Source organism: Terrapene carolina, unplaced genomic scaffold (assembly GCF_002925995.2).
Source record: "Terrapene carolina triunguis isolate 2854851 unplaced genomic scaffold, T_m_triunguis-2.0 Scaffold62, whole genome shotgun sequence".
In the NCBI taxonomy this organism is placed as follows: domain Eukaryota; kingdom Metazoa; phylum Chordata; order Testudines; family Emydidae; genus Terrapene; species Terrapene triunguis.
In genome coordinates, this window is record NW_020664413.1 from 48,542,967 (window position 1) to 48,564,920 (window position 21,954).

The 21,954-nt window shown below is 41.1% G+C and overlaps 1 protein-coding gene across 2 annotated transcripts in view; it reads right to left on the bottom strand.

Annotated features, from left to right (window-relative positions):
* COL5A2 (collagen type V alpha 2 chain) overlaps positions 1 to 21,954 on the bottom strand; it is a 178,686-nt gene that overhangs the window by 78,947 nt on the left and 77,785 nt on the right. Inside the window, exons 1-6 of one of the 2 annotated variants that reach the window (XM_024198086.2) lie at positions 16,921 to 17,007; positions 9,209 to 9,436; positions 7,330 to 7,343; positions 5,624 to 5,656; positions 4,574 to 4,606; positions 489 to 542 (exon numbers count right to left, since the gene is read on the bottom strand). In XM_024198086.2, coding sequence (XP_024053854.1) covers positions 489 to 542; positions 4,574 to 4,606; positions 5,624 to 5,656; positions 7,330 to 7,343; positions 9,209 to 9,395 — 321 coding nt within the window. In that variant the 5' untranslated portion in view covers positions 9,396 to 9,436; positions 16,921 to 17,007. Of the gene's footprint in view, positions 1 to 488; positions 543 to 4,573; positions 4,607 to 5,623; positions 5,657 to 7,329; positions 7,344 to 9,208; positions 9,437 to 16,920; positions 17,008 to 21,954 lie in introns of those variants that run through there. The other variant, XM_024198085.3, reaches the window with a different exon arrangement.

Sequence of the window (21,954 nt, forward strand, 5' to 3'; positions counted from 1 at the left end):
CCGCGATCGGCCGAACCTGCGGACGTGGCAGGTAAACAAACCGGCACAGCCCACCAGAGGCTTTCCCTGAACAAGCAGCGGCCCTAGTTTGAGAACCACTGCTCTAAACAGTTAACATCACCTCTGATACAATGTTGTCGCCATTAAAAAGTCAACATTTACCTTTAGTTGCCATATAAAGGTATGAGATACTTCATGTCTCATTTTGGGTAAGTGCTGGCAAATGGTGACTTGTCAGTGGCAATGCCTCTAGACATTGGTCAATTGTTTCAAAGGTAAAATTCACGTTTCCAACTATTCAGAGAACCAGTAGATATAAAATCCTCTGGCCTTGTGATCTGTGTTTTGGGAGGTGGGTGGAAAGGAACAGGAATGTTTATAAGGCATTGGATATTAGAGAAGATGTAAAGCAATTTAGCACTTCGAGGTCAGCCCTGCATGGGAATACTGATTAAGTGAACTTCTAGGAACAGCATGTAGCAACTTACAGGTCTCCCCTTAGGTCCTCGTTCTCCTCTTGGTCCTTGTGAACCTGGAGGTCCCTAAAGGAATAAATAAAATCATTAAATACATTGAGCTAATGATTTACAGAGTTTTGAAAATGTAAAATAAAATAATTATTTTAAAAGTAATTTTATAAAAACAGCCCTTCTCAGGAAAGCATACACTCAATGTGAGGCAGTACTTTGGTTTGTTTGCCTTTTAAAAAGGTGTACTCACTTCAAATCACTTCTTACAGATTCAGGAGAGCAATGTTAGACAGCAATATCATGAATATCACAAAGAGCCTCAAATGCTCCCCATTTTTTCTCAAACATATAGAACCAGTGCTATTCCACTGCAGTCAGGTTACAGGATTTGGGCAGTCTACAAAAGAGGTGCTTGTCCCCTGTGCAATTCAGCAGAGACTCCCTGTGCCAGAACACAGATCTGCACCATTGATGCAGATCTGACCAGATCTGCACTTTGGCCATGAGGCAGGAAGCAGTGACCCCAGAGTGGCTCCTCTATCAAAAAAGAATTCTCCACTGTCATATTGGTGGTAGCATTTTACATCCACTTTGCTCTCACTTTGTGCAGGTGGAAGGCAATGGAAAATCACACCCATGGGATACAATCCTGGCCCTACTGCTAGTCCAGTGACTTGAATGGGGCGGAATTCCACCCAACATCTGTCATTTATTTCTGGGGTGGGGAAAAGAAGAGAGAAATTCATTTTAGTTGTGAATGTGTTACTCTTGAAGAGCATCTTGACTGAGGGCCCTTTCATCCAAGGGGTGCAGGAAAGAGTGCATGCAAGAAAATTTCGGCTTAAAAAGGTACAGAGAAAGAGGAGTTCTGCATACATGCAATCCTCTCCTTGGGAATGGATACCTATCTTAATGAACAAGCACCAGAGGGTGAACACGAGAAGGGAAATGATAGGAGAGGCCCCACACACAGCAGCCAAAGTAGCAACCAAATAGGGAAAAAAGTATAAACATAATCACGAAGCAGCAGCAGAAGGCAGTACCCAAAAAGGATGGAAAGAAAAAAGAGATCAGAACAGCTGCCCTGGGCCAGACGAGGTGACAGCAACTTTAATGATGCAAGAAGCATTACAGAGAGGTGCTAGATGCAGATCTGGAAAATAAGGAAGAAATGAATCCTTAAGGACATGGTTCACACTGAAGAACAAAGGATTCTCCAAAGGATACTAGGAGAGGCCCTGATGCCCTGGATCTCAGCAGACACATGCACATATACAAGGGTGGAATTGAGCATCAATCCCTACAAATAGGTCAATAGGTTCAGTATCCACAAGGCACACCTGGTGGCCAAAAGCACTCTCACAGCTGCTACGGCACTGTCCATTTGTTTTAGTGCCAGAAATCCCCTAGCAACCTGCTTTCCATTTCTTATGTGCTCCATCCTTTTCTTCTGTCCTATGATCTCAAGACTGCTGTCCTTTCCTGATGTCATTGTGCATGCTCAGCAGAACAACTGCATTCTGCCAAGGATTTTACAGCAGCTTAGGGCTGTTTTATTTGTCTCTCTCTTATGCGTCTGATTCATTTCCATTCCCAGAGGGAGTATTTAGCATTGTCTGGGTTCCTGTGTCCATGTCCTTAATTTATTTTTTCATGCTCTCTTTTCTGTGGCTTCATAACTCCTGCTGCCATGTTCATTGGACCTCGGGGCAGTATACCAGTATTCCTGGCTGTATGTAACTCATTCCCTTGTGAGTTGCTTCTTACATCTTATTGTTGTAGGCTAGTTGTTTTCTACCTTTTTTTCACTTGTAGACCCCTACAAAATTTCAAATGGAGGTATGGACTCCTTTGGAAATCTTAGACATAGTCTGCAGACCCTCAGAGGTCCATGGACCACAGGTGGAAAATCACTGTTGTAGGCTACCTAACAGAAGGACAATATGGCCCCTGAAGTTTAGTGCCCTCTCACACCCCTCTTTCAGTATTTATGGCTTTCATGGATGAGCATATCCTACCCCTGCCCTGTACCAATTCCTGCATAGGAGGGTGAAAAATGCAACCTTCCATCCCCACCAGGTCACATACTGGTAACAAAGACAATATGTGGCTTCTATTACAGCTTCCGACATACAGTACCATGAGGTTCATTGGTTGTTGGACCCACAGGACTCTGCCCCATTTCTCTCCCTTCTCAACCCACCTCTGCATGCTGTATCTCACTTAGCCTTCAATGACCTGTTCTCTGCAGCATACTAATTGGTTTAAACACCAGCACAGGGTCCCCAGTCCTGCTCCTTCCCTGCTCAGTGGAGCCATATCTGCTACATTGAAGGCAGGGCACTCTACAACCATGGAAGCTCAGACAAGGTTTGCCCCTTGATTATTATTTATTAATTAATATTTATTATTTGTATTATTGTAGTGCATAAGATTCCCAGTCATGCACCAGGACCCCATTTTGATAGGTGCGGTACAAACACAGATCAGAAAGACAATCCTTGCCCAAAGAGCTTACAGTCAGTTAACAGCTACTGTCAGGACGCTGATATTGAACCCAGGCATGCTAGATCCTTAAGCAGCATCTTTAGCCACTGCACCACGACACTGCACTGAACTGCTGCCCCTGACCAACAGCCTTAGTGCTAAAGGCCTACAGACAGACAGTAGCCATGCCCGGGGCCCGATTGGCTGGACAGACAGCACTCTCATTGGGTACCTGGACTGTATAACAGCTCCAATAGGAAGGAGAAGCTGTCTGAGCAACAGGCCATTGCCTGCTGGTTGGTGCCTAGACACCTTGCCTTGCTGCTTTGCATGACTGTCATTACTCAAGGTGGAATTCTGTGCCAAAAAATTAAAAATTCTGCAACAAAAAATTAAAAATTATGCGCAAAATATTTTAAAATTCTGCAAAATTCTGCATATTTTATTTGTCAAAATAACACAATATAATCACACCAGTTTCAATTATTTTTGGACATTTATTTCAAAATACCTGTCAGCAAGTATGTCTGTATCAATACAAACAACAAAAAAGATTCAGGAAATGTTTTTTGACAAATAGATTCCTTACTAGGCATATGAATACAGAACTCTGAGTAATAATTCAAGCTACAATACAGAACTGTATTTCCTGCACCCCTCAGAAGCAGTGCAAAGGCTTGGGGGAGTCAGGGTAATTGAGGAGCTGAGGGAGAGGGAAGAAATTGCTGGGAAGGAGCCTGGGTGTGAACTTGGAGGGCTGTTGGGTATGAATGGGAAAAGTAATGAACAGGTTTTTGGGAGTGGTAGGGAGGGATTGTTAAGGAGCTTCCCCCATGCAGACCCTGGCTGATCCCTAGCCTCTCTCATTCAGTCAGGCACATCTGCCTCTGTCCCCAAGTGTCTCTGTGCCCTCACCCAGCCACTCCCCTGTCCCTATGTAGCTCTGCACCCCTCCCCCATCCCCATGTGTCTCTGTGCCCACACCCAGCCCCCCGTCCCCATGTGTCCCTGTACCCCTCCCCCATCCCCATGAGTCTCTGTGCCCTCACTCCCATTCAGCCCCAGCCCAGTCTGTCCTCCCCCAGAGCACCCCACAGACCCTGTCTCCTGACCTGGCCTGACAAGTGCTGCTAAGGCAGCTCTCGCTCCCCTCCCTGGCGGGGAGCTATCACCACATCGCCCTCTGGTGGGCAAAAGGTGAAACTGCAGCAACATTTTGGCAGAAGCTTTTTTCTGCGCAAAAAAATAGAAATCTGCAGGGCTCATTAAATATGTGCATGCGCAGTGGCACACAAGTCCCCCAGGAGTAATGACTTTACTTTGTTGCCTTGCCACCTCACCTGACCTTGCCTCCACAGCCCACTGACCCAGCCTCATGGATTGGCTCTCCCGGCTACCGACCCCTGAGAGAACTCAGACCATTGCCCCGGACTGCCTCTGATACCGGTGAACCTCCTGGCTGCCCAATCACCTGCACACACTTGACTACTGCTCTGGACTTCCCCCTAGCCTGCCTCACCCACCAGGCATTACAGTCATTTTCACAGTAAAAAAATGGAAATTGAAGAGACTGGAAATAACATAATCAGAAGAACAGAAGCTCAGATGCTACTTACTGATGGTCCTTGGCGGCCTCGTATTCCTGTAACCTAAACAAACAGAAGACATGAGCTAAAGCTTTCACAAAACACTAGGAATCCATTTGTCATGGCTACCCTAAGGAAAACTGCTCACTGAACGATGAAGATTTGTACAGTAAATTAAGCTACCTGACAACTTTTAGGATTTTGTAACCCCTTTTAAATTTCAGTACCTTTTCAGAATAACATAACAAGAACTTTGGAAGTATGATGATAATTTTATGCTGACTTTTTTCTACTAGAAAAATGCGAATAAAGATTTTTAAAAGTGAGGGTGTTGCTTTCTCTCTCTTTTTAACTTTTTTTTCCACTTTTCCACTAGAAAGTTTTTAAAAGTGTTTTTCCACCACTTTTTCTCTTTTTACAAAAAATCGTATTGTCAACTTTTTCCAGGAGGAAAAAGTAAATGTGAGAGAAACTGAATTATTCTCACTTCCTCTAATGTTTTTACCTTTCTCCATAGTTTTCCTGTGGGGGGGAATAAATAACTGACAGAAAGTTGCAACTGTCACACAATTATTAAAAAAATATTTTGAATTCTGAATTTTGAGCATTTTTAAAAATAAAAAATGTCAAAAACAAATGTTTTCAATTAAGAAATTGCTGATTTTGTTTACCTGCTCTACTTATGAGTTCTAGACCCTTCTAATATTAACCTATTGCCCATTACACTATGCACAGATTCTAACTATGAAGAAGAAAATCACTAATTCTGCAGAATTTTTTCCCAAAAATACAATTGACAGGTTTCAATGGCACATATGAAATATTAGCCATCAAAAACTCCTGTTGGTTATATTTTAGGAAGAAATTCTCCTTAGACTTAATTTTATTCCTTACAACTAAATGCAACTATTAAAAATCTTGTTGTGGCAGTTGCTGGTGTTAAATAATTTACATATTTTCATTGGATAAATGCTACAATTCTGTTATATGGGTGATTAATTTTCTTAAATCTCCTAAATTACAGCATGAGACATGTATACTTCCAAAAAGCACTGATAAACGAAGAAGAAATTAACTTACAATTGGCACCACTCCAGGTTCTCCTTTTTGTCCCTGCAGGGTACAGTAACAAAAATAGCTCAGATAGCAGACTAGTAATGAATAACGTTATTTATGAACTTTAACTGCCTTCTCCAACATTATTACTGACACATGATGCACACTGTGACATTAAACTTCCTTGCCTGGTTTACCAAGTAACAATCTTAGAACATTCAATTTAGTTCCACAGAGGAAGGTATAAAGACATTATCCTCTAATACTGCTACTGCATTTACTTAGAAGTGAATGTTTAGAGTTACTGAATATCTACAACCTATCACTTTAAAAATATAAATGAATGTTAAATACTTATTTGAGGCTAGCTCCCCTCTTAAGAGGTTATTTATTGGAGGTAAGTATTTAAATTTGCATTTTTTCTAAGAGATCTCACTACAACACATTTTCTCCCTGCTTATCCTCACACAATGTGGTATGTTACAGACATTCTCACACCAACAGACAACAAAAGTATCTTACCAGGAGAGAATGCCTCCTACTGTATCTATAGTAACATACCACTCAGGCTGGTCAACAATGGGTCAAAATGAACCTCCAGATCCAAACACTCTTGAACTTTGGGAGGCTGAAAAGATGGAAACTGAGCTATTTTTTTCTGTTCAGGACCATCTTCACTTATAACTAGCATACTATTGCAGTGTACACGCATGTGAAATCAGATCAGGGTTGCTAACCCTATGGGAACTGAGTACCTCTGTTTCAATTTTGCTTTGTTCTTTCTCTGATGAGATTTAGTGTTGAGTGTTGAATTAAGTAATGCTGTTAGCTGAGCTCTGTTGTGTCAGCTGAACTATTACAGTAGTGAAAGTGGAAGGGAAGCTGGAAAGATGTTTATATTTTTAAAATATGTATTCATGACACATAGTGATCAAATAAGTGCATAACTGAAATAGAGCTAAAGAACACTTGCATGTTGACTCTTGTATGTAATCTGTAGTGATTAATGCAAAGATCTAATTGATCCATGGTCAACTCCATGAATTAATTAAATATAACAGCAAATGTAACACACACAGAATTCTTAATAGTACAGTATTATTTAGGTAGTATGAAGCTGTTATAATAACCCTGCTTATTAAACAGGTCTCCATGTTGGGACTCATTACACCAGCGCTCCAGGATATGAACTAACTACTAATTAGTTTATGTGTGGAATACAAGGTGCTGAAGCTGGGCTTTTCAGGGACGTAAGGGGATCAGGAGGCATTGGGCACCTAACTCCCTCACAAAATCCCAGCATAAAGTCTTAAATGGTCTGGACCCCTTTTATCCCTGTGTGATGCTGCTAGAGATGAAGCCAGCTGAGGTACTACACCTGGAACTTCCTTGATAAAAGAGAGGAGGTTTCTGGGAGGGTGCTCTCCATAAGGGAACCTAGGTTGTGGGCCCTTCCACCCAGGATTTGGTATCCTTCCAGAGAGACTGCAATCTCCCCAAGCATGACAAGAAGGTTCGGTGAGAACAAAGAGGTTTCATTATTAAGATGCCAGCTGTGGGAGGTTAATTATTTTATGATGTCTGCTGGGACATGTTGATATATCCACTAGCCAGAGTGAGATGAGCAGTGTTTGTGATATTTTACTGTGATTTCTAAGTGCTGCAAGTAAAGGACTGGAGCCTTTTTAGGGCTTTAATACACTTAAAAAAGTTTAAAAAGTAAAACTTACCTTCCTTCCTCTACCTATAAAAGGAGCAAAAAAGGAAACAAATTAGTTTATTGAGAGAGGCAAAACATTCTGAGGAGTGAATGGATGTCTGTACAGCCAGAATGGTGCAACGTGGAGGCATAGGAAATGGTCAGATTGCCAATGGGGAGCTTGAGAGGTGCCCAGAGGTACACATGCCCCACCTTCCTCAATGGGGATCAGTAAGGTGTGGAAGAGTTCCCTAGATGCACAGCCTCTCTGAGTGTTGGACAGAATAGGAAATAGCACGTTTAATACAATTACCCCAGAATAGCAAATGACGTTTTAATGGTGTCCCACTGTATAGCCACACTAATTTCCCCCTTTCCGTAAGTGAATACATCTGGCTCCAAGACTCTTTAAGAATGCTTAACACTATGGTGGGATTTTCAACAGCACTCAACATGGGCTTAACTCTGCTCCGACTCAAGTCAATGGTGAAATTCCCATCAACTTCACTGGGAACGGACAGACCAGCACTTTTGAAAATCCCACCCGATATCATGGTATTTGACACTGATTTTTTTCAAAAGCTACAGACGATTGAATGATCTTTGCGTTTTTTTGTCAAGTACTTGCAATACTCATGTACAGTCCCCACTGGCAGTGAATTCACAGTTCTGAGGTGACGCTCATAACAAAAATCTTTAGGAGGGATATTTATTAATATCTTTAATAGCATCAACACATTCCAGAATGTATCCATAATGCTCTTTTTCCTTGAAGACACTCATCCATGGCCTAATGCCTCCTAATGCACAGCAAGTATGCACCATCTGCTTATTAATGCATGCCATGTCTTGTCTTATTGCTTAATTATACAACTCCCTACTATGTTCCTTTTACCATTACTCCACATTATTTACACTAATATAACCAGCAATAATTATTTCCCTTTTTAAAATGCCTTTAGATGATTATATGGTTCAAATAATATAATACACAGTGTTAAGGAGTATAGAATGAAAAGTTTAGAGATTTTTGTTCAGAAACTTACCCGATCGTTTTTGGATGATTTATCTAAATTTTATCCTAATCTCATGGGTCTGAAAAACTGAACTAGAAATGTGACCAAAAACAGTCTTTAATGTAAAATTACTCATATTTTCTGTTTCTGGGCCCGGACACAAGAAGAAAATGCAGAGGAGCAAAAAAAATAAAAGAAAATGAAATGAAAAATATTAAAAATTAAAAGATGAAGTAAACCTTTTTTATATCTCATAAGAGGTTTAGTTTGGCTTTGACTGAAGATTCAGGTTGATTCATCTGGATTTACTTGTCCATCATATGCTTTCACACTCGGCAATTTCTTTAAATTGTATTCAACAATTTTTATATTTACACATATACAATTTAGTAGGGAAAATAGGAGGTGTGTATGGAATGTAACCATCAAATTGATATGTTTTTTATAAAGATGGATCCGAACAAGAACCTGAAATCCAAACCTCATCAAGATTCCAAAAGGGGGATTAAGATCAAACCTCTGGTTATGAAGGCACCTCGACAGTATTGGGTGTGTGTAAGAACTGCAGCCAGAAAGGAACTCTCTTTCAGACCCAGCTCAGATACACCTCAAGACAGCAAAAATCTCACTGGAATAACCATTCTATTGCGATTCGAGTCTAAGACTGTGGAAATCTCGTGAGAATAGCTGATCTCACAAGTTTGCTTGTGAGAGTTTGCTGAACCTGAACTTTAGCCCTACTTTTGCATCACATCCAAACGCCAAACCCTGGGCAGATCTGGATCTGAACACCATCTCCTTTGCTCATCTCAAACTACCATATCAGAGATGACATTGTTCAAAACGTCAGTTTACCAAGCTTCATGTAAAATAAGGAATCTAAAGCAGCCTTACCAATATTGCCATCAAAACCAACACGTGCCGTGTTGGGGCACACAGGACAGCATTCTCCTGCGGGAATCTGAGGGCTCTCACATTCTAACACATCCTGACACTGAATCTCGTCACAGAGAATGGCTCCATTGTCACAGACACAAATCTGGCATGGTGAGGGCTTCCAGATATCCCTGTTCAGGTACATCTGATCGTTTTGAGTGCAGGCTATTTCTTCAGCATCCTCTTCTAGGAAAGAACAGAAAACACTTTTTAGGCACTTGCAAACTGCTAAACCACAGGAGGAGTGTGTTAACTGGGAACAGTATGTTATGGGTGCAAAAAGCACATGAGAGATGAAGACAACAGCCCAACAATGGAGTAGAAACCAATCCTTGGGACTTTAAAATGCTAACTCTTTAACCTCTTTGATTCATAAATTTCAAGGCCAGAAGGGACCATTGGTGATCATTTACTCTGACCTCCTGTATAACAGAGGACATAGAACTTCCCCCAAATAATTCTTAGAGTATATCTTTTAGAAAATTTTGATTTAAAAATTATCAGTAATGGAGATGCCACCATGACTTTTGGTAAGTTGTTCCAAAGATTAATTACTCTCACTGTTAAAAAATTACATCTTATTTCCAGTCTGAATTTGTTTAGCTTCAACTACTAGCCATCGGATCATGTCACACCTTGTCTCTGAAGAGACAATTGTTAAATATTTGTTCCCCGTGTAGGTACTTACAGATTGTAATAAAGTTACCCTTTAATATTCTCTTTGTTAAGATAAATAGGTTAAGCTTCTTGAGTCTATCACAGTAAGGCTTGTTTTCTAATCCTTGAATCATTCTTGTAGCTCTTCTCTGAACCCTCTCCAATTTATCAACATCCTTCTTGAATTGTGGACAGCTAGAACTGGACACAGTATTCCAGCAGCAGTCACATACGGGGGTAATACTCCTACTTAAGATTCCTGTCTATTCATTCAAGGACTACAGTAGCCCTTTTGGCCACAGCGTCAAACTTAGAGTTCATGTTCAGCTGATTATCCACCATGATCCCAAATCGTTTTCAGTTACTGTTTCCCAGGCTGGAGTACCCATCCTGTAAGTGTGGCCTATATTCTTTGTTCCTAGATCTATTCATTTACATTTAGCCATATTAAAATGCATATTGTTTGTTTGCACCCAGTTTACTAAGAGATCCAGACCACTCTTTATAGTACTAACTTGTCTTCTTCATTATTTACCATTTACCCCCAATTTTTGTGTCACCCGCAAACATGATTTTGTTTTCTTCCAGGTCATTAATAAAAATTTTAAATAGCGTAGGATCAAGAACGGATACCCAAGAGACCCCACTAGGAACACAGCCATTCGATGATTATTCCCTGTTGACAATTACATTTTGAGATCTATCAGTTAGCCAATATACTTAATGGCATGTTAACTGTATATCTTTCTATTTTTTTTAATCAAAATGTCATGCAGTACCAAGTCAAATGACCTACAGAAGTCTACGTATATTAAATCAGCACTATTACCTTTATCAACCAAACTTGTCACGTCATTAGAAAAAATATCAAGTTAGTTTGACAGGATCTATTTTCCACAAACCTGTGTTGATTGGCATTACTTATATTACCTTCCTTTAATTCTTTATTGAGTCCTGTATTGGTAACAGTTTGCTATTTTACCACTTCATTTCTTGGTTAGGAAAAGGGAAGCAATAGTCATCATGGACTGCACAAATCAACTATAGTTTATGGTCTCAACTCACAGTTGCCTTAACCTTTCAATGTCAATCTGTTGGCATAAAAGGGCTGTAAAACTGTTGTAACCATCACAATGCCTAGCATATTATGGAGGCTATCAGAAAAAAATATATTTTTCAACTCTCAGTTTCACAGCTCCTTTCATCCTTCCTCCTAATACTTAGAACAGTCTCATGCTTCCCATCCACCAAAGCCTTCCCTCTCCTTAAACCTACTCCTTCCTTAATCCTACTCTTGAAACTCTTTCCTACGCTGATCTCTACAGCATTAGAATCTTCTTGCCCTCCTATGATCAATTTGTTGCCTGTATTTTGTTTTTGTCTCTATGAATTCATAGTCTTGCTGGGACAAGGACCTCCTTGTCCTGTTTATCTTGTAAAGTGATGAGTACATTTACAAAACTATGGGTGAAATTCTGACCCTATTGACTTCAACAGGAGTTTTGCCACTGTCTTCAAGGGAGCCAGGTTTCCACCCTATGTATCTATAATAGTCAATAACATTTAATTGTAAGCAAAAAGGTATAACAATGAAAAACATTGATTCCTATTTTATACACGTCTTTAATATTGTCCATGCAGTACCTGTATAAGAAGAAATATATATATTTGAAGTTCAAAACTTTTTGTCTCTCCAGTTTTATATGGGGAAAAAGGAGACAAAGGGACTGAACTAAGAGAGAAGGAAAAATATAAAAGTAAAACTGAATTCAGCCACTAGCATACAGCCTTGTATGCAGAGATCTTATTAATTAATTATTATTATTATTATTATTTATTATTGCATGAAGGTAAAAATTAGCAGCACAAATCATGGTGCAATTTCAGTCACATTTTTCTCTGCATTTCTGTTAAAATTAAAGCCAGATGTAAAGAGAGAAACACAAAACAAAACATGTGAGAGACTTGGGGATTTAAAGTTTGTGCCCTTACTCAAGTCATTTTATCATTGTCAAAGCAAGGAGAAATGGAACAGATGTATCATTAACTACTATCCACCAGCATTGACTTTTGCACCTTGCTAACAGAAACTGAAATCCTGATTTATGCACAGATCAATCAGTGTTTTTAATTGGGTTATCACGTAGGCTGACAAAATGACTCCAACTGTTGATGCAAATGCTCAGGAGGAAATGTTGTCACTGTGAAGTAAACACATTGCTGATGTGTCCTGTACAGTCCATTTATGACACAGTGTAAACCATTTTCTAAGCTGTAGAGTGTACTCTGGATCGCATTCTTTTCACTTCTCCCCTGTGTGCATGACATAATGCTCTGACATATTGAGCCTTTTTCCCCAGATGTCTGGCATATGGACCACGTCTTCCTTAATGGGTCACCATTAGAACTGGTGGCCTAGTTCAGATGAGAAGCAGTTAGGATAAATGAAATTTCTAAGTCACTGAACCCGAAGTCAGCATACTGTCATAACTTCAAATAAACCACATAGCAATTGCTTTGGCATACCAGAGTAGGGCCAGATTGTGACCAGCACATGCAGGAGTTTCTTTTTCTCACTCACACTCTATTCTCTCTCTCTGGCACACACACATAGCTAACTTTCTGGAAAATGTAAGATGAAACACCATGTCTGTTACTCTGTACTTCTGCAGGTTTGCTGAAAAGAAAAAGTCCACAGCACCATTTAATCATGTTCTCTGTTCACCCTCTTCTAGTCTCATATTTGTCCTTCATCTTGTGGCAGCAGTACTATATGTGGAGATAATGGGCCATGTAACATACAGCCTAAGAGAAAAATTGTTAATCTGCTCCAAATACCACCAACCTAGCAGAAAAGATTTGTTATCACCTTAGTGTCTGACTGATGGGAGAGGGAGAAACCTGAAAGAAGCAGTCATTCCAACTCTGACTCATCTCTGCTTCTAAACATCACGTACACATTTTCCCATAGTTCATCATTATACTGTACTTTACTGTCAGGCTTAAATTATAGTCACTTTATCTAGTCATATCCAAACTGAAGGGCAATGAGGGTTGTTATAGTCTGTCTATTTCCTAGTTTGGAAATTAACACATAGCGTTTGTTTATACAGTACAAGTCATGCATTCTTTGGGTCATTTCGCCTTTTTATCTTAGTGACTATAACACAGGGTGCTGAGACTTGAAAAGCGGCTTTGGAATGTCTAGAAATGACAAAGTGATGAAATAACAGATTAACTGCATTCTCTCTTCCCAACCCAAAACAGATACTGGCCCTGATTCTCTTCTCACATACACTGGGTAAATCAACAGTAACACCATTTAAAACAACTGGGGATGAGGCCCAAAGCATTATGTAGATATAATAGATAAATGTACAACAGACACAATGTGTTGTATTTTAGGTACTCATTTATCCTATGGGAGTCCCACTTTTGTCTTAAAACATTATCAAAACCAAAGCCAAACAGCTAGCAATGGTTTATGTATTAAAATATCACATTCAGAGACTGCATGCTGTTTCGAATCAATATCTAAAGTCATTAACTAAATGCACTGAGATAGCTTAGTAGATTTCTAACTGACTCTGTCTGATATCTGCCCTGAACACTTTGTGAGCTAGATTCCCCTTCCACTGAAGTCAATCAGACTTTTGCTGTGGAAACAGAATTGGGTCCTGTATTGTGAAACTTCAGGATTAAAGCTGACGTTAACAAAAAAAATAATTCTTCAGCCACTAGGAGGCAGCCAAAACCCACCACTCACTAACAGCAATTGTCATAATAAAGATCTGTGTGTAGCAAATAAGCACAAGCCGCTCCCAGTCTCAGTCATCTTATAATTGGGTTTTGATTTTCCTCCAAATGGATTTCTCTCAAGCTTTTTATTATCACATTTCTCCTCCACATCTCAGCAACAGGGGGAATATTTTAAAGGAGAGAAAATGTGACAACACTTCACACTAGAGCTACCCAATTACCTGCATTTTGGAAGGCAACACCTGAAAATTCAGCCACCCATTTGCTCTCTTCACCCATATTTGGAGGTTGCTCTGCTCCTCTTTCCAAAGGATCCTACTGCAATGGAGAACAAGTGTAGCACAGCAGAGCCAGGAAAGGGGATGCCTCTGCCAGTTACACATCAGCAGGGAGTTCTGTTGTCCCAAGGAAAAACCCTATTGCCAGACTGTGGCCAGAATCCAACCCCTTTGTGCTGACTGAGTAGCACAAAGGGGCCAGAATAGCAGGATAATTCATAAGCAATGTAATTGTAATTTGATTCGCAGGGATTAGAAGTTACAGCCCCTGCAGGCTGCTCCTCCTCCTATCTTTTTCATCCTGTGGCTAGTTTATAAAAGGGCTGAAGCAATCTTAGCATTGCTATCGGATAGAATAAATATACTGTAGTCCCATTACAGTAGTAAAGGATACCAATATACACGGTCCGTTTGGTTGTGTTTAATACTATATTTGCTGTATTGCGGTTACAACAACAACAACAACAACAACAACAACAAAGCTTCCATGGTGAGAATGGAATGGCCGTCCATAATCACACGAGCACAAAATCTATTAAAAATACAAATATGGAAACTACATATGCCTTGAAATCACAATAAATGAATGTGCTGATCTGGTAGTGGAATGTAATAGTGCTAAAGAGATTATGGACTGGCAAAATATTCCGGTTTAACGGGAATTTTCTGAAACTGGTGAATGCCCAGCACATCACTAAGTACCATGTACACTGATCCAATCTAATTAATGATGAGAGTGGACACAACTCTACCAAAATTCACATTTGCTGGAGGGAAGAGAATGTATTTTTCAAATGCATTAATGCATTCCATCTCTATTTACTGTCTTTTCCTTAAAAAAACCTGACGTTTTCCTGAGTTTGATGTTGTGAGCTGCAGGGAATTAATCCTTGTGATTCACAAAGCAGAGACGCAGAAATAAGTCATAGCGAAAAACAATATGTGCTAGCAACCATCTTGCAGATATGGTGTATATGCCTATATACTAAATCTCAATAGATGCACAGAAGTAGCGTAAGTGCACACTTGATAAGACTGTTGCCAATCTACTGCATTAGGCCTGCTCCAGCTCTCATTGAAATCAATGGAAAGAACCTCATTCACTTCAATTGGAGTTAGATTGAATCAAAGCTACGTAGTTATCAATAAGCAGATAGTTGAGCTGTATTCTGAATTCATTTTACATGGAATCTCTGACTGTCACCTTACTTTTTAGCTTTCAGACATTTCAGTTTAGGGTTCAGTTCATGTCCCAGTTGGCTTCAGATGGAGCGACTAGACATTTACAGCGCAAGGATGCAGATGAAATCCTGGCTACAATTTCATTATAACTCCTGTCATTGCACTTTATCATTTCATTCCACATTAGGCATGATCATCACTCCTGGAAGATCGGAGCTCTCTGAAAGGCTTGAAATTCCATTTTAATCCCTCTGCCTATTCAAAAACAAAAGTAGGCAGGGAGTGTGGAACAATGTGACACACAAACATCGCTGAAAACCAGAATCCAGAAGGTTAGTTCTCTATGGAAAAGTCCTACAGAATTTAATAGACAATTATAATTAGCAAGATCCCTGGCTGGTGTAAATTAGGATACCTCCACTGAAGTCAATGGATCTATGCTGATTTATACCAGCAGAGGGTCTGGCCAAACATTTATCTATGTACTTTTTAAAACATGTCCTATAGAATTTAATAAAGAATTATATCTCTGTTTAGAATTCTACAGGATAGTTAGAAAAACCTACAGTGAGGATATAATGTTCTTTATAAAATGTAGTAGGGTTGTAGAGTAATTTCTATACAACCCTACAACTCTCATCCCTGTTAAATTCCACAGGAGTTTTCCATATAGGATTTTTGATGGATCATTCAGATGCGGAGGTGCGATATCAACATACTGCTGCCCTTGTTTTAGAGGGATAAGAGCTTTTCCAAATCAGGCAGGTATTTTTGGGGAAATATGGAATTTATGTATTTTCATGCACTGCCTATTGCCATAGCACTGACCACAATAATAATTATTAAAATAGGCAGGATAAAAATTGTCTCTCAATAAGACACAGAATTAATAGACTGCAGGAGCTACCTTAAGAGTTAACTAAAGGCCTTGCATTGTGCCCGGAAGTTTACCAACCTCAGGTTCTAGTAGACATTAGAGGGAGGGAGCTCCAGGCATGAAGTTCATCAACTGAGACCCTCCAGCCATAGACAAAGACACTCCAGGAGCAGAAAGCAAGAGCAACCAAGCAGATCGTGCACTCCACAAGAGTATGCAGAGGAAAAGGTAATCTCCCAGGTGAACGGTTCCTAGGATCAGATTTGCCAGCTGTGGCATTGTCCCTTTAAGACGGTTGTGCCAAAATCTCTGTTACCGGTAGTATTTGTATTACTGTAGCATCTAGGAGTTCTAGTCATGAACAAAGACCCCTTTAGCATCATAAATGATTCCAGATTTAGCTGCACAGGGGACAATAAAAGGAAGAATGGCACATCAGATTCTGTTAGACTCAATTGATGGAATTCTAATTTCAAATTTTATATATGCTCCCATGGCTTCCTTAAGCAGAAGGAAACAGTGTTACCTTACATTTTGGCTATTTTCTGTTCAGTCCGTGTTCCCAGTACCCCAGGTACACACAGCATCTATCACGATGGCTCCATACTTGTGATAGTAGAAATCAGACCTGCTTTTTTTATGGCTAATGTTAGTGCCACATGCAGGGCAGCCAAAAGTAAGTTTTCAATATCAGTGTTCAACTCATGCTGGTTATGGTGGCAGGAGATACAGTATAAATACATTTGGACACCTTCCAGTACAAAAGATTTTTTTTGGAGGCCTCAGGTATGGCAAGTAACCTCCTGATATCATCTCTTATACAAATGGCCCAATTCATTTTGAGCTTCTAATGATTTAGGGTATATAAATATTAACAGCCTCATTGCTGAGTTAATGAGCACAAGATTAAATCTTACCTGAGAGAGACCCCCATCTTATGGCTCTCTGTAAGGATGGGGCAGTGAATTATGTAGCAATCCAAAGGTTTTGGGGGTAGGGGGCTCAGTTGAAGTCAGAAGCATGAAGTGTGCTGCAGCTGCAAGTTTAAGAGTGTGATGGAGTGGGAATGAGGAGAAGGGAGAACAGGAGCAACGGCTGGCAGGAAAAGAAGGCTCGGCTGGAGGCAGGGAGCACAGCCTCTTAAACTAGCAGTTACAAATATGGAGAAATTTTTATTCTTCCCTCATCTCCTTTTTCCTAAACCCATTTAACATCACAGGCTATGGGTTTTCCCTTTTTTTCCATGGCACAAGCCAAGATATCCATCATAGACCTAGATGCACAGTTGTGACATCACAAAAAAGAACCAAATCAGAGTCAATCAGCCCAACACTTTGGCCATTTGGTGCCCAAAGCCACACTCCTAACCATTCCCTTGTTTCAGGTAGTAACCAGTTTATCCCTGGGTTCATCCACCAGAATAGCTGATATTTTATTATTTTTCACCACTCACTCATGGGATGGAAGCCTTTGCTGATAGACTTGTTAGGAGCAGGCAAACTCATCTATCCTTTTCTTTTAATAATTTTTGGGCCTGTGCAGTTTGACAACACTTCCTTTAACCCTTTCTCATCATGCTGTGACACGGACGCTACTCCATTATCAAGGAAAGGTGTAGACTGAGGCTTGTTCAATTTTATGTGTGCGCACGTGCATGTGTGTGTGCATATTAACTAGCCAGATGCTGCAGCCACAGCTCATGTGAATAGTTCCAGATGATTACCGGGCCAAGCCACCTGTTTACAAAACGGGAAATGGTACAATAATTATTTTCAAATATATAACAGTGTGTTTCAAGTGGGGGATGTTTAATATTCAGAGATGTGTGTATTATACCATTTGATTTTCTCAGGGAAGAGTTCGATCATTTAGTTAACTCTAGAATGGATTTTGGATTTCTCTTATAAATAACTTGTGTGAGAACACACAAGACTCACAAAACCAGCAATTCAACAGTGAACTTACATAGATAGACTGGAGTAAACATTAGGACAGAGGTGGGCAAACTACGGCCTGCGGGCCACATCCAGCCCGTGGGACCATCCTGTCCGGCCCCTGAGCTCCTGGCCCGGGAGGCCAGCCCCCGGGCCCTCCCCTGCTGTTTCCCCTCCCACCGCAGCCTCAGCTCACTGCGCCGCGGGCGCAATGCTCTGGGTGGCGGAGCAGCGAGCTCCTGGGGCAGCGCAGCTGCAGAGCCCGGCCTGACCCAGTGCTCTATGCTGCGTGGCGCGGCTGCCTGTCCTGGTGCAGCCACGCCGCCAGCCACCAGTGCTCCAGGCAGGGGAGTTCGGGGGGTGGTCAGGGGCCGGGAGTGTGGATAGGGGTAGGGGCCGTCAGAGGGCGGGGAACAGGGGGGTTGAATGGGAGATGGGGTTCCTGGGGGGCAGTCAGGTAGGAGAGGGGGGTTGGATGGGGCGGCGGGAGGCAATTAGGGGCAGGGGTTCTGGGGGCAGTCAGGAAGGAGGGGGGTTTGGATGGGGCGGAGGGTCCGGGGGCGGTCAGGGGACAGAGAGCAGGGGGGGTGGATGGGGCATGGGTCCCCGGGGGGCCGTCAGGGAACTGGGGAGGGGGTTGGATGGGGCAGGAGTCCTGGGGGGGCCGTCAGGAGGTGAGAAGCGGTGGGGGGGGTCGGATAGGGGTCGGGGGCCGGGCCATGCCTGGCTGTTTGGGGAGGCACAGCCTCCCCTAACCGGCCCTCCACACAATTTCAGAAATCCGATGCGGCCCTCAGGCCAAAAAGTTTGCCCGCCCCTGCATTAGGATGTGTTTAGTGTTGGCCTAATTCTGCTCTCAGTGGAAGTAGAGTTAGGCCAATACTCAGTACTGCTGAAAATCCCATCCTTAATTTTCACAGGACAACTGTTGTAATACACGGATTTTCTTTAAAATTGAAACTGGTTCTTATTACAACTAAACACATTATAACTAGTTTTAAGACGGCAAGTTATGTTTAATTTTAGAATCGCTACTGATATGGTAAAACACAATTGCAGAAATTCTTAAGATTCTTGTTGGTTAATTCGTATTTATTAAAATATCAACACTGCAAGCAGAAAGGAAACAGAAAAGGTTGTAGCAAGTCAGATTCATCAAAAAGCTAGGCTACCAAAAATGTAACATTCTCTTCCCCTAATTAAATATACATATAGGGGTCTAAAGGCCACAGTGAGTAGACAGACAGCTAGGGTAAGTGACTGTCAAAGACTAGAAGATAGGGGTTGTTGCTCTTGATTTTGGTTGGTTTGTTTATGGCTGGAAGCCAGTACCAATCCATTTAATACTATCCTGCATTATCTTCCTCACTGTGAGATAATTTCATTTTATAAAAAATATCAGGAGATAAAGTGGAAGGAATGAAAAAGTGTTAAATTGTGACCAAAATGCTGAAAGCAAGTGTGTTTCAGGTGCTATAAAGTGTTCCTTTGGACCTTTTCTGTACTGCTCAATCCTACCTCATGTTTTGTGTCTCACATCTTTTTCTGCTTAAAAGTTTTCTGCTTTGCAGTTCAGCATTCTATGAGATCCACCACATTTTTAATTCTTTCTGAGCACTGCTATCATTCTTTCCAGATACCACAAGACAACAAATGCAATACAGTAAAGAATTTTCTTACTGAGAAATGAGAACAATATGGAAAAAATCCCATTTTTCAGATAAGAAGGAAAGCTAAGTCCATTCAGCATAACTGTCATCTGTAGTGACTGGTCACATTGATGTACAAACTATTTGGTTTATTGCATCAGCTAAACCACAGAGAGAGAAATGATTGAGGGGACTTCTTGTATTATGCTTCATTCTGAAAGCCAAAACTCCAGAACACGGTGTTATTGGGGATTCTGTCCAAACTGCTGTTAAGAAGTCTTATTAATCTTACACGGACCATAAGGAAACTTGCCTAACATGTTTAAATCTGCAAAGTCTACAATAGTAACCCTATATAGTGAACATGTAATGCTCTTCTACTGTTTGCTTTGGAATACCAGCCTGGAGTCTGTTAATGTATTTGATTTTGGTTTCTCCAAAGACCAATCTTAGACTGCTGTACATCTGCAAAAAATTATTCTTCACAGCCAAAATGTAAGCTCTCTAAACAGGGCTTCCTGTGCCAGTATCAGTGAGACATAGCTTCCACTCCCAGTCCATTTGGATGCCTGCATTAAATCTACCATCAATCTGCAAATGGCCAGTCTGCTATTCCAATCAGCAATTTGCAAACCTGGCCTCACCAGCAACATGCTGGACAGTATGAATTACGTTATTTCACTGGAGTGACAAACCTTTACACCACCATGACAGGGCTACATATTGCAAAGCAGTGCGGACGTCTTATGCTGTTTTAAATTTTTGTCACCTTATGTCAAAATAGGAAGTGTGTATTTAATATTTAATATCTCAAATCCTTCACCCTTCCTTATGTGTCCTCTCCCGAGCTCCACTCAACACAGAACAAGTAGTGTCAGGATTTATGAGTTCCTATATGTCAGTATAATGTCATATGATCTTGTTTGGTTATATTTTGTAGCATCAGCAATTATGGTATATGTCAATTAAAACAGCCAAAAAAGAGCATCCTGAATTCCCACCTTAAGATACAAAATGATGAAAGGATCTGGGAGATTTTAACAGGAGAACTGTTTATTCCAATCTTACCTAAATCATCATTTCACTCTAATGCTCTAAGAAATCTGAGTGGCTACATCACAAGGGTCACTTGTCCATTAACATTTTAAAGTGTGTGCTTAATAAAAAAAACACATTTTCCTGAATATCTAATTCAAAAAAGTGCGCCAGGCCTGTAATGTGTTTCAAGGAATAGAATAGTATATGTGGTCCACTGTCTGTGCTTAACTTCCCTACAGTCAGCAAAGAGAGTGAAACGCCATCTGGAGTGATTCTCTGCTGACACTGAAGCTGTTCTGTGAAAACACTACTTCGCAGTGGGGTAAATCCTGCACCCAACACTCAGCCTGAGTAGCCAAATAGTGTATTAGGCAGAAGCTAGGGAGAGAGTGAGGTAAGAAATCCTCCTCTGCCCCAGAGTCACAGAGCAGCATGCTGGTTGAAGAAGGCTCCAAAGCACATTAAGGGCTCTTCCAACCCCAGGGTGGGGAGGTGGGGAGATTCATGCCGCAGCTCCACTGTGACCCTGTCTCCTCTACGTCCCCGCCCATCCCATGTGCACTGCCACCATATTGGGCACCCTGTGCGGTTGAGCTCAGCACCATTCAGGGAATGTGCACTTCTGAAGTGGAACCTCACATGTTCCACTGCCAAGGGCCTCTCCACTGTCCCGGCTGTAGGGGCAGGATAAGGCCTAAGGACGAAGGGGGAGGTTCCACTGTTCCCTGAGAACACATGAATAGATCTTGTTTAAATCAGTAGGTGCAAAAGAACAGTAACATTTTATAGCCCGGTTGGTAGTTGCATGTGAGTAAGATGGATTGTTTGAAGTTGCTGATGATTTTGTGCCTTATTGTTTTGTAAAATGTCTTTGTATGCAGTCACTGTGCCAGCTCCTCAGCTGAAGTCAGTGGAATTATGTCAATTTACACCCACTGGGAAACTAGCCCACTATTTTTCTGGGTCTCTTGTACTTTACATCTCCAATAAATCTGTGTGCGCTATTGGTACAGTAGTAATAGCCATCCTTATTCAGTCTCATTTTTCAAAGGTCAAGGAATCTCTACAGGCTCTTTAATGCCCTAGTTTTCATCTATCAGTTGGAATGGTTTAGATCTTGCTTGCTCCCTGCCTCTTCTTCTTTCTCATTTTAGCACTTTATAGTGACAGCAGCAGTGAACGACACCATTTTATCTTCATTCGCTGGGAATGTCAGCTGGGATCCCGGGTATCAGGGGGTAGCCGTGTTAGTCTGTATCTACAGAAACAACAAGGAGTCTGGTGGCACCTTAAAGACTAACAGATTTATTTGGGCATAAGCTTTTGTGGG